The sequence below is a fragment of the Poecilia latipinna genome, unplaced genomic scaffold, assembly GCF_001443285.1.
Source record: "Poecilia latipinna isolate Pla-1442-1.1 unplaced genomic scaffold, P_latipinna-1.0 Scaffold491, whole genome shotgun sequence".
Taxonomy (NCBI): domain Eukaryota; kingdom Metazoa; phylum Chordata; class Actinopteri; order Cyprinodontiformes; family Poeciliidae; genus Poecilia; species Poecilia latipinna.
In genome coordinates this window covers 2,380-15,355 of record NW_015113107.1, presented here as the reverse complement: position 1 = coordinate 15,355, position 12,976 = coordinate 2,380, and the positions used below count along the sequence as shown (strand labels likewise).

Here is a 12,976-nt window from a genome sequence, read left to right as displayed (position 1 = left end):
CAAAGGGTTCAGTCCCATCCAACTATCGTTGGATCTAACTAAGTTAGTGGTGTTAGTTGTGGTACATCTAACTACCACAAGCAAATGGCAACCTCGATGAGGTCACAAGGAAAGGAGCCACAGCCAAAAACCTCCAACGAATAAGGCAATAATTACTTACTAGTAATCAGATAATAATTAGCTGGCCAATGGAAGAGATGAAGGCCACGGATGTTAAGACTCGGAAGCTACTAACCATGCATGGAGGGTTCCACCCCAAATCCAGCACCCTGAGACTGTACACAAGCCTTAAGGAAGGAGGCAGAGGACTAGTGAGTGTGAGAGCCACTGTCCAGGATGAAACATCCAAGATCCATAAATACATCAAGGACAAAGCCTCAACGGACGATGTGCTCAGCGAATGTCTCAGGCAATGGGGAACAGAGGACAAGGTGCTGGAGGAACCATCATGGGAGGACAAGCCCCTACATGGGATGTACCACCGACAAATAACTGAAGTGGCTGATATCAGGAAATCCTACCAATGGCTGGAGAAAGCTGGACTCAAGGACAGCACAGAGGCCCTCATCCTGGCCGCCCAGGAACAGGCCCTAAACACCAGAGCAATAGAAGCTCAGATCTACCACACCAGACAAGACCCAATGTATAGGTTGTGCAAGGAGGCCTCTGAGACAGTCCAGCACATAACAGCAGGGTGCAAGATGCTGGCAGGGAAAGCGTACATGGAACAACATAACCAAGTGGTAGGCATAGTGTACAGGAACATCTGTGCAGAATATGGACTGGAAGTCCCGAGGTCAAAGTGGGGGACACCCCCAAAGGTGGTGGAGAATGACCGAGCTAAGATCCTGTGGGACTTCCAGATCCAGACAGACAAGATGGCGAACCAACCGGACATTGTGGTGGTGGATAAAGAACAGAGGAAAGCCGTTGTGGTGGATGTAGCAATACCAAGTGACCACAACATCAGGAAAAAGGAGCACGAGAAACTGGAGAAATACCAGGGCCTCAGAGAGGAACTGGAAAAGACCTGGAAGGTGAAGACCACAGAGGTGCCTGTGGTCATCGGGGCCCTCGGGGCAGTCACCCCCAAACTGGGGCAGGGGCTCAAACAGATCCCAGGAACAACTTCAGACATCTCAGTCCAGAAATGTGCAGTTCTAGGCACAGCCAAGATACTGCGCAGAACCCTCAAGCTCCCAGGCCTCTGGTAGAGGACCCGCGCTCAGAGGATGAAAGAGACCACCCACGGAGGGTGAGAGGGGAATTATTTATATATATATATATATATATATATATATATATATATATATATATATATATATATATATATATATATAAAATTATTATTTTCAGAAATGTTCTAGAAAAATTAAGGGCATTTCTAAGCTTGGACTGTCGAAAATTTGCCAGAAAAATAAATGTCATTTCGAGTTTTGAAACTCAGAAATCTCCAAGTTTTCCCCCCAAAATGTTTGATTTACTCTTCCTTTTTTTTCTCTCTATCGGGCCAAACGCCATCACAGAAATCGTGAGTTTTTCCAAACCAAAACAAAGTAAAACGTTGGTAACATCTTGAAAAACAGACGCACTGATTGATTACACTTTCGATTTGCAGCTGTGAACCCGTTTCGGTTCCGACCTGAGGAACCCACCTGCATCGTAGAAGCTGTCCAGCACCGCCGTCTCTCCAAAGTCCAGCCGTCCGAAGGTGACGGTGGTGAGCAGGGCGCTCTCCGCGTCGCAGGCTCTCTGCAGGCACTGCAGCGCCCCGGACTCCGGGCTGCTGGCCATAACCGCCTTCAGCCCGTCGTTCAGGACGTAAACAACCCGCAGGGAGCGCTGCTTGGCCGGCGGGCTGGGGCTGGACACCTCGCCGCGCTCGGACGCGCACACCGCGGCTGCGTGTTCCCCCGCCATATCGGCGACCTGCGCGCTCTGACCCTGATCCATGGCGAAGAGAGTCCGCTGTTTACCTCCTTCCCTGGCTGCCCGTCCCGTCCTCTGCCGGCTCACCAGTGGAGCACCTGTCCTGGCCGCAGAGGAGCGTGTCTGGGGTTGTCCTCCTGCATCTCCGCCTCATTAACTCACACCGATTATTTCGCACCAGGACGCCCGCTTTTCCACCCGACTGGATCCGACCAGATGAGGAAAAGCAGAAGGGGGGGAGTCTCATGAACTCATGAAGTTTAATTGTTACTCTGAGGCGTGCAGGTCTGTCTGGTTTAAAGTTTCCAGAGTGGGAGGCGGCTGACTGAGCCTGCAGGCCAACTCTGAAATGTTATCACTCCTCTGCTGTCTAAATATATAACTGCGTCCTGCTGGACCAAGCACTGACAGGGGCGCTTCTGGCATGAACATGGCCCGGGGGCAAGCGCATCCTTCTGCCGACAACCACACATCAACTCCTTCCAACAAGACAACTACACAAAAATAGTAACTTATCAGAAAAAAATAGAACCAACCAAAGTAATACAATAAGCCTGATCCCACCTATACTGTATTTTGTGATTTTGTCTCAATTTCACCAAAGAAAAACCAGTGTAACCAACTTACAAGCAACTTTTCAGCAAGATAAAAGGGCTTGTTTTATGTAAAATTTTCTTAATATTGATGACAAAGTTCTAGTTCCACTGGCAGATTATTTCACTTATAACATGGGGAAATTGTTTTCTTATCAGTTAATTTATCTGTCACTGGAATCATGGCTTTTTCATCAATATTATGGAATTATTTACTTAATACAAGCTTCTATATCTTGCTGAAAAGTTACTTGTTACATCTTATTTCAAGTGCACTAATATTTTTGTAGTAGAAACCAGGCTAAAAATAGTAGGATTTGGTGTTTTTTGGGATTATGAAATAAGATTCTATAATAATAAGGTCTTTTCTTGTAATTACAAGATCCAGATCTTATTATTCTGAGCTCTTTTCTTGAAATTATGATAAAATTATGAGATCTCATAATCTCATAATTATGAGATCTTATCTCATAATTATGAGATAAGATCTCATAATTATGAGATTTCTTCTTGTATTTAGTAGATCCGGATGTACAAACCATAACTCTGTGTCACAGGGTGTTTGGTAGCACTGACTGGTCAGCTGATTAACTTCCTCATTACTGTTTGACAAATTACTACAATTTGACCCAAGAAGGTTTGTAAGTTTTATAACTTCAACTGCCAAATATTATCACATAATGCACTGCATTTTAAATTTTTTTCTAATTAAAAGCACAATCAGCAATGTATTTTATTTGGATTTTATGGGATATGTGCTAATTTGTGGTGCTGTATGTGAAGTGGATTATTGTTCAGATATGTAAATGTATCTGAATAAAGAGGATTTGCACTTTAAAGCTTTTTAAATGTAAAAAAGACTGGAAAACATATTGTTCTCAAATAAAAATGCAACATAAAGTACCACAGTTGTAAAGTAGGAACAAATGACAACATTTCAGCATTTTTTTTTCTTTTTTTTTTCTCGCTGCAACTGCAGTTGAAAATCTTTGTTTGGAATGAAACAATCTTTTGGAATGAAAAAGATTCCTAGTTTGAAGACTAGGAATACTTTTTCTAATATTTCAATCATTAAAAATATTTTCTGGTTTACTGATTACTTGACAAATGAACTTTTATCTGATTTTTTCACGTCAAGAAATGCTGCTGTTGCTAAAATCCAACTGTGGTTTTTAGCAACAGTTGTTACAGCAACTTCTTCTTTTGTTCACTGAAACATTTCATTACTTTTTAACTCTCTGTTTCTCTAAGTAAACCCACTCTAATTTATTACAGAAGACACACACATACAGTACATAATAGCCTCTTTATTACACTGAAATATAAAAGTAAATATATATATATTCATTTATCACCATCTTGGAGAGAAAGGACCAAGTCAAGAAAACAACTTGTAGCCTCAGTTGTAGCAGTTTTCTCTTTGTCATATGAAAAGACAGAAAAGAGAAGAAATAAAAAGACTTATAATCTGAAACAGGAAGGCCACAGTGACGGGTTGTCATAGATTTTGTGCACACGTAAGGAAGGGAGGCAAAAACAGCTGCACATGCTGTAATACAAAAACCACACATAAGCACACACTTTATCTTCATCTACCCATGAGGACCTGGAACCTTCTACATTCGCTTAACCCTGTTAATATTCACTGAAAAGGAATGGTTTCTGTTTGTTCATGCACTTTCAGTTATATGTTTTCATGTTTACACAGATAAATTATTTATATTATCTTAAATGTGCTTCTTAAAGTTTTCATTAATATTTCTCATTTCTGTAAAGGAAAAATAAGATCTGTTTTTAATGCCAGCAAAATCCCAAAATATCCCATATTCACATAATGTGATTATTGATAAACGACATGGTCTTTTATTGGTGATTTTTGTTTTGACCTGCTCCTGTTTGAACTGTAACTTACTAGTTGACCCCCTCTGAATGCTGGATAAATGCAAAAATATCCTTAGTTCAGTTTTAATATTTGGCTTCCAGCACAGTACATATATTTTAACAAGGTTAAGATTTCAAAAATTTAAAGTCAGCTTTATTTGACCATTTCTGAAATCAGTTTTAATGTGTATTTATAACACCCAAAGCTGTCAAAGTTTTAACTATCTGACCAACACTGCCAACCTCACATAAAAATGGATGAAATCAGATGTGCAATTATATAACTGTACATCTTTGAAAAGCAGAAGTAGAGCCTTCTGCACAAACAGCAAGAATGTAGCAAGCCATTCCTGCATTTCTAGATGGTAAGTGAAAAAAAACACAAAAAAACATGTCTTTTCCAGCAGCCATTGTACAGCGCATACAGCGATAAAAGAAGCTGACCAAACAAGCTAAACGCATTAACCTGTTGCCAAAAAGTGTATAGGTAGCATTCTTAAGAGGTTCTGCTGTTTTTAGAAACAATTGAAACCCAAATGGAAGAACAAAGATGCACAAAATGTTAATTTTGCATAAAAGGTCCCCTTTAAATTTCACCTAAAATCTACAGCTAGTTAGCTGAAGCCTGGATGCAGTGGGTTGGTCCAACTGGTCAAGAACCACCAACACACTGGAATGGATACACACCCTAACAAAATGTATTCAAAATATATGGACTATGCTGGTTCAACAACTTCAAATAACTACTAATTCTGCCAAAAAAGGAGAAAAACGAAAAACAGGATTCTATGTATATATTTTGACCTATTTGAATACTTTTGACCCTGTGTGGATTAGAGGAAGAGACGACATATACCTGCTTTTATGTTTCAAGACATGGCTGCTTGGTCTGCTGTCTTTTCATAACCTCTAAATTTCAGGCAGTGTTGCATTCAGACCGCTAACTTGATGCAGAAGAAAAATGTCCTTTTAGCATAATGAATGTCCTGGATGAATATTTGTTCTAACAATCAACCAGAATGCTTAAAGGACGGTTAAACATAAAGCAGAAATTGACAAAATATCACAGCAAGGCAAAAAGTAAACTAAAGTATTGTACGAACTGATGTCTTCTTTACTCAGTAACTTTTAGAGGAAATTACTGTGAGTTTTTAATCATTATAAATCACAGCCTACTTCATAGGCTCATAAAAAATATCTAAAATATTAATGTTAAAAGATTTTGAATGCTTAGAAAAGGACATTGTGCTATCATTGGTCCCTTGTTCATGTAGATTTAAACAATAAAAAAGTAAACAAACTTACTCATGGCACAAAAAATGAATCTTATGGTTTAAACTAGTTTAAGTGCTCAGAATTTTATTTTTTGATTAACTGGAAATATAGCTTCTAAAAATGTCCCCATTTTGAACCTCAATACATCAGGTCCTCACATTGCATGAAAACAAACATATAAACGCACACACACGCACGCACACAGACACACCCATACACACACAGACTGGAGGTGAAGGCCGCGAAGTGGACGCAGAACTGCACAGAGGTCTTTTGGTCAGACCAGGCTACAGAGGCTGAAGTTTCCTTCACTCTGGGAAACTTAAAACAGTACCAGGCAGCCGCGGCTCCAGGGGCGTCCTTGTACCAGTGGCACAGCGAAGATAGCAGTAAACCAAACAGAGAAGCCTCTTTAACAGAAGGTAAAAAAGAAAGAAGTAAACGCAGGATAAGGCGGCTTAGAGGGGAGGAAATGTGGCTGAATCCGTGGTGCTGAACCGTCGGTGATGGTGGCAATCGTTTGGCACAAACTTAGTTTTGGCGGAACTGTCAAAACCAACAGTGAGAAAGTTAATCTTTTTCCTTTTTTTTTTGTTTTTTAATGTGGCCTCAGATGTGATGAGAAATCGATTCTTCAGTCCTCATTTGGACAGGCTCTTCTTTATGTGCTCTACTTCCACCTGTGAAATAAAGCCAAGATGCTAGTTAATATTGCACATTGTTTGCAAAATTTAAAGGTTTGACACTGATGCAGTTCTTGGAAAAAGTTTCACACCTTTAACTTATTCCCTCGGTAAAACTACAAGCGGTTCATAATTGTGAAGTAGAATGTAACCAAAAATTTCCTTCTATCCTGTCTGTGTGCACTTCATTGAAATGTTGGAAAAAGCAAAATTTCCTCTCAATCCATGAGAAGAGAAATAAACATTAGTAAATTATTTTCTTTAATTTTAGAGATATAGGAAATATTAACACTTAAAGTAAGGAATGAACCATTTCACACGTGTAAAGCAAAACCTAAAGACAAAAATACAAAAAGTCTTTTATACACAGGCTTCACTCTTCAGATCTTTATTTCTAAAAAACATTAAAATCTGTGTTCAATTGTTTCTCTTCACAATTATGCTCAACCTTGTGTTGATACTTTGAAATGTGGAAAAGTTCAAGAGGTATGACCACTCTGAATACATATAGGTCAAATTTACTGTCTGACCTGTAAACTAACACGTATCTTCTTCTCCTCGTCCAGCGCGTTGGCTAGCTGCTTCATCTCCTGCCTGAAACGCATCACAGTAACACTTTAACTTTCTTCATTTCCATGAAGGAAAAACAAGAGAGGCCCAGCAGGCAGCCTCACCTGTGCTGGTGCTTCAGCAGCTCTATGGAGGCTCTCAAGTCTCTCAGTTGGTTCCTGAGTTCCTCCAGCGTCGGCGGCGTCGGCGTGAGCGGCGACTGCCGGAGCTCCGGGGACGGGGTCAGACCCGAGGAGGAGGACGGGGAGATGGAGCGGTGGGAGGAGTTAGGCGGGGGTAGGATGGCGGGTTTGGGTAGCGGGGCTTTAACGTCATGTACCTGTGGAAAAAAAAAAGATGATTTAAATATTTTAGCATCACTTGATAGAAGAGAACTACAGTGGCCCTGAAGTAGAAACCACTTCAACAAATCATTAAACAGAAATTCAAAAACACAAAAACATGAACCAAGCACAACTATTAATTAAGAAAATACATTAACAAAGCCAAGCTAGAAATTAGGAAAACATATTTCCATTAACTAACTAAAAAACACATCATTAGCATTAAATTAAGAAAACACAACATTAACTAAGCAAAACTGCAAATTTAGAAAATACCACAACATTAATAAAGCACTACTAAAAATAAAAAAATCACAACATTAACTAAGCACACTGCAAAAACAAAATCTTACTGAGTGATTGTGGTTTACTTTCTAGTGTAAATATCTTAATGTACTTGAAATTAGACAAAACTAACTTCCAAGTAAGTTTTCAGACAGATATGGGAGTTTATTTTAGGTCAATAATTTCTTAACATTGATGAAAAATAACTAGTTTTATTAGCAGATTATTTCACTTATAACAAGGGAAAAATGTCTTGTTACAAGTGAAATAATCTGCCAGTGGAACCAGTTATTTTTCATTAATATTAAAAAGTTAATATTAATGAAAACAAGCTCCTATATCTTGCAAGTTAATTTTGTCTTATTTCAAGTATAGTAAGATATTTACACCACAAGCTAGACCAGAATGACTTGGTAAGATTTTGTTTTTACAGTGCACAACTACAAATTAAGAAAACACAACATTAGTTGTGTTATAATGTAGCACAACTACCCCCAAACAAACATTTTTTTCTTTTTAAATATTATTTTCAATTTGTAGTTCTGTTTAGTAATTTGTTGATATTTGCACTCCAGGGCCTCCGTAGGGAACAGAACTGGAGGAAAATATAAACTTTCGAAAGGAAAATTAATGGTTTAGCTCCATCTGGTGGCCAAGTGAAGAACAAAACAAAAACCAAGAGGAGGAGCAGTGGTCTTACTGGGATGACTGGGACTGCTTTCTTGATGGGGACGGACTCCTGGTCGTCTTTCCTTCTGTCCTTCCTGTCCTCCACCGTGGGAGACTCCAGCTCTGTGCTGGACAGAGACGACTGCCAAAGAAAATAATAGCAGCTGAAAATCTAGAAACCATCAATAATCCAACAAAAATGATAAATCTGATCAAGTATTTTAATCCAGTTTCTATTTAAAATATCATAACACCTGAAATATGACAAAACTAACTTACAGGTAACTTTTCAGCAGCTTAGAGGAGTTTGTATTAAATCAGTTATTCCTTAACAATCAGAGTCCTAGATTCACTGAGATTATTTCATTTATAACAAGACATTTTACCGTATTACAGGTATTATGACTTTATTCTTGTATTATTTTGACTTTATTGTCAAAATACGACTATATTCTTTTATTTCGACTTGATTCTCATTATTTCAACTTTATTCTAATAATACTTTGACTTTGTCATACCAGCTTATACTTGTAATATTTTGACTTTATTCTCTTATTATTTTGACTTTATTGTCAAACCAGTTTACTTTTGTAATATCATGACTTTATCCTTGAAATGTAACTTGTTTATTCCTTTATTTATCTTTTTTAATCATAGTGCTACTCATGAGTATAATTTTTTGTTACTCTACCACCACTGGTCTAAACTGAAGCTGAATTCTGATTTATTGCAAATAAATGTAGTGACAGAGGTAACTGGAAGTAGCTGGAGTGTATTTTAGTTTCGGAGTCGCACTTCATGCCTGTGCAGGTTGTCTAATAGAAACCTCAGGCTGTGGTTTTGTGACTGGGGCAGGAGGTTTCCTGAACACTCACAGGTGCGATGATCTGGGAACGAGGCCGGCGGTCTGTGACTCTCGGCCGCGACGCCGTCGGGTGGCTCAGCTTCTCTGTGGAGGAGACGACCGCATCCAGGTCGAGATCTGGACACAGAAACAGACATTCGGGGTCAAGGGTCAACTTAGTTCGTTAGCTAGTTAATTATCGATTTATTTCAAGTCATAAAATGGAAGAAAATGATGCATACTGTAGCCATAAGTAGGTAAAAAAAGGAGTATATACATACAGTATATACATACAGTAAGAACAAGACATTGACTTAGTCATCAAATTCATGGTTTATATAATAACACTGTATTTAGACATAAACAAGAATTTACTTTATTTACTCCCACTCGCTTTTCGTATCTATAAATTGTATGGTAACCACTGTAAGTTGAGATTTAGCTATTTGAGTTTTTCATGATGCTTTTTTTTTATATTTTACATATTTGTTAAAACAGCCACTAAATTGTGACAGTTTGTTGTGAGAGATAATTTGTGAAAAGATGGATTTCCTCCATCGCGTCCCTGAGCTGCTACTGACGTCTGAAGAAATGAACCAATCGGAGCTGGGAGGAGGGTCTTAACGCTGTCAATCAACCGCAAGATAATACCAGAGAAATAACTTAGGTAAAGGAAAACTGTTTATCCACCGTCATCAGTGGCCATGCTAACTAGCATTAGCATTTGCGACAGGCTATGCTAGCTGCAGCGTAGCAGAGAATGAAGCATAGCAGAGAATGAGGAAGGTGATTGACTCTCCTGGCAGTGGAGCTAGTATTTTGACTCTGATTTGGTTGTTTCTGGTTTACACTGGGAGAAGGCGAAGGAGCTTAATTTTTTTTACAGATTATCTGTCTCATAGTTTACTGTCACAACATGGTGACAGTTTTAACAAATATGTAAAATATAAAAAAAAAGCATCATGAAAAACTCAAATAGCTAAATCTCAACTTACAGTGGTTACCATACAATTTATAGATACGAAAAGCGAGTGGGAGTAAATAAAGTAAATTCTTGTTTATGTCTAAATACAGTGTTATTATATAAACCATGAATTTGATGACTAAGTCAATGTCTTGTTCTTACTGTATGTATATACTGTATGTATATACTCCTTTTNCTGTCAGGATCTGTGTTTTTTCTGCGTTGCTTTTCTTTTTTTGGTTTGAGTTTTTGTTTTGTTGGAGCTCCATCCTTCTTCTGGGCATCCTCTAGATGTCGCCAGAGGCGAGCCCCTGGGAGGCTGCGGGGGTAACCCCGTGGCCACACCTGTAGCTTGTTTGGAGGGCGTGGATTGCAGATATAAGCAGCGGCTGAACAACTTCTCATCGCCTGAGTGTTAGCTTACCTCGGTAACTATCGTTCCAGAGAAAGGCCCTCTGTGATCTACTCGTTATTTATCCCTTGTTGTCCTCCTTACCAGGTTATCCTGTTGCCTCCTCGCTGCTCCTGTGTGTGCCATCAGCCCTGGGCTCAGAGAGAAGCTCTTGTCCCTCGCTGTCTGTGAGTTGCTCTCCTCGTGTGTCCTCCCTCGACGCTGCCGGTGTTACCGGTCAGACGCCACCCCTCGTGTGTTCACCTTTCCCAGTCTCGGTCCGTCTCCAGTGGATCCCCCTTCGGGACGCAGCGGATCTGTCGATCCTGGCCCGAACCCATCTGGAAAGAAGGAACAACTGGACCGCGACGTTCTTCGCTCTTTCCGCCGCAAATAACCTGTCCGCCCTCCGACGAGGCTCAATTATCCAGCGCTCAGCTCTCAACTACTCACCTTCAGATCAAGTAAGAACCAGTTCAATTCATTCCTGGAAAAAGAAACACACTCCTTCCTCTGCCTCTCGTTGACAGTAAGACGACCCGGTCATCCGCTCCAGTACTCACTCCCTTCCCCTTCCCCTGGAATCAATAAACTCATTATTGTTTATTTACTCTGACTCATCTGATTGTGTTCCTGCATGTGGGTTCGTAGAGTGAACACCATCATGACAGAACACTCAGGCCAGATCACAACCTCCGCGGACTCAATCAGAAAAGCCTTATCCGATCAACACGCCTTAATTCAGTCCCATGATTCAGCGTTAAGAGAACTGGGAAACCGCCAAGCAGAGACAAACCGTCGACTAACTGAAATTTCTAATTTTCTTCAGAATTCAGTACAACAGGTTCCTGACCCCTCTCCTGCTCCTCCCGCAACTCCAGATCCGCCCGTCCATTCCGGGATTTCGGAGGTCCGTCCAGCTACACCGGAGAAGTTCTCAGGAGACATCAGGAAGGTTAAGGGATTTATCCTCCAGTGTACTATTGTCTTTAACCATTCACCGCGGAGTTTTCCCCATGATGATGCTAAGATTTCTTACATGCTATCCTTATTGACGGGTCGAGCCTTAGACTGGGCCGAGGCCCGATTTACTACTGCGTCCAATTACGGATGTACGTATCCTGAATTCCTGGCTGAACTAAAGCAGGTTTTCTGCCAGGAGACAGAAAAAATGTCTGCCTCCAGAGAATTACATGGGCTAAGACAAGGCCAGAGAAGTGTTTCTGATTTCGCCATTGACTTTAGAATCAAGGCTGCAGCTTCGGGCTGGAACCCCATTGCTCTTAAGAGCGCCTTTTTCCATGGGCTAAACGAACAAATTAAAGATGAACTTGCTGCCCTTGACGAACCGGAGTCACTAGATGAGTTTATAAATCTAACAATAAAGTTGGATAATCGTATCCGTGCCAGGGCTAAGGAACGATCCCGCCGAGCCTTCTCTCCTCGTGTGTCTCTAACCAGTAGTCAGTCCTCTACCCAGCATTCACCTCCTTCTTCCACAGTTCATGAGCCTGAACCTATGCAACTTGGACACACGAGGCTTACACCAGAAGAACGGCAAAGGAGGATGCGCTCACGACTCTGCCTCTACTGTGGTGAGCCAAATCATGTAATCATTAACTGTCCCATTCGTTTAAACCTGTAGGGCCGGCATTCGGAGCGGGGAGACTGCCGGCATCACCCTCATCAAGACCTCGCTTAGTAATTCCAGTCACTCTATTTTATCAGAACGATTCATTCTCCCTGTCAGCCCTCATCGACTCTGGATGTGAACAGAACCTCATCTGTTCTGACATCATTCATCAACTCCCCGTCGAGGTCGAACCCCTACCAGTCCCTCTCCGTGTCTCAGCCCTGGATGGGAGAAATCTACCCCAGATCACCCATAAAACTAAACCTCTTCGCCTGTTAATTTCCGGTAACCACACTGAAGAAATAACTTTTTATGTTTTTCCTGCTACCAGCTCACCCATTGTGCTAGGTTTCAACTGGCTGTTCACACACAACCCCCGAATAGATTGGGTGGAGGCCAAGATAGATTCCTGGTCTACCAAGTGCCACTCCTCTTGTCTCCGCTCCGCTGTCCCGGCTCAGACCTCAGTCTCAGCTTCTGCTGAGGTCGACCCCCCCGATGTTACCTCAGTGCCCAGTGAGTACCACGACCTCATTGCTGTTTTCAGTAAGGACAAAGCCCTGTCTCTTCCGCCTCACAGACCTTACGACTGTGCTATCGACCTCCTGCCTGGAGCCCCACTACCCAATAGCAGGCTCTACAACATTTCCAGGTCTGAACGTCAAGCCATGGAGGACTACATCAATAAGTCCCTCGCAGCGGGCATCATTCGGACGTCCTCGTCCCCACTGGGTGCTGGTTTCTTCTTTGTAGGAAAAAAGGATGGTTCACTGAGACCGTGTATAGATTACAGAGGTCTAAACCAAATCACTGTTAAGAATAAGTACCCATTACCCCTGCTCTCCTCAGCCTTTGAGCCCGTTCAGGGCGCTACCATTTTCTCTAAGTTAGATCTCAGAAACGCTTATCACCTGCTCCGCATAAGAGAGGGTGATG

The 12,976-nt window shown here is 41.2% G+C and overlaps 2 protein-coding genes and 1 long non-coding RNA gene across 5 annotated transcripts in view; 1 reads left to right on the top strand and 2 right to left on the bottom strand.

Annotated features, from left to right (window-relative positions):
• Window positions 1-2,455, bottom strand: part of map3k15 (mitogen-activated protein kinase kinase kinase 15) — a 36,767-nt gene extending 34,312 nt beyond the window's left edge. For 2 of the 3 annotated variants that reach the window (XM_015039959.1, XM_015039960.1), the window contains exon 1: window positions 1,656-1,953. In XM_015039959.1, the coding sequence (XP_014895445.1) occupies window positions 1,656-1,953 (298 nt within the window). Of the gene's footprint in view, window positions 1-1,655 lie in introns of all 3 variants that reach the window. The other variant, XM_015039961.1, reaches the window with a different exon arrangement.
• A 1,355-nt stretch (window positions 2,456-3,810) lies between these two features.
• LOC106952076 (SH3 domain-containing kinase-binding protein 1-like) lies at window positions 3,811-9,303 on the bottom strand. The gene is made up of 6 exons (XM_015039956.1): window positions 9,295-9,303; window positions 9,084-9,227; window positions 8,240-8,350; window positions 7,036-7,250; window positions 6,892-6,955; window positions 3,811-6,358 (listed from the first exon to the last, which is right to left on the bottom strand). The coding sequence occupies exons 1-6, from the start codon at window positions 9,301-9,303 to the stop codon at window positions 6,320-6,322; spliced, it is 582 nt and encodes a 193-aa protein (XP_014895442.1). The 3' UTR covers window positions 3,811-6,319.
• Window positions 9,304-10,257: 954 nt separating this feature from the next.
• LOC106952078 (uncharacterized) lies at window positions 10,258-11,404 on the top strand. Its single transcript, XR_001425913.1, has 3 exons — window positions 10,258-10,444; window positions 10,516-10,871; window positions 10,938-11,404. It is a non-coding gene; the product is annotated as an uncharacterized LOC106952078 (long non-coding RNA).
• Window positions 11,405-12,976: the final 1,572 nt, after the last annotated feature.

Excerpts from the sequence above, each read along its gene's own strand:
- LOC106952076 (XM_015039956.1), bottom strand. Across the intron at positions 6,956-7,035 it reads CTGCTGAAGCACCAGCACAG|GCAGGAGATGAAGCAGCTAG; the intron begins GTGAGGCTGCCT and ends GATGCGTTTCAG. Across the intron at positions 6,359-6,891 it reads AGATACGTGTTAGTTTACAG|GTGGAAGTAGAGCACATAAA; the intron begins GTCAGACAGTAA and ends TTTATTTCACAG.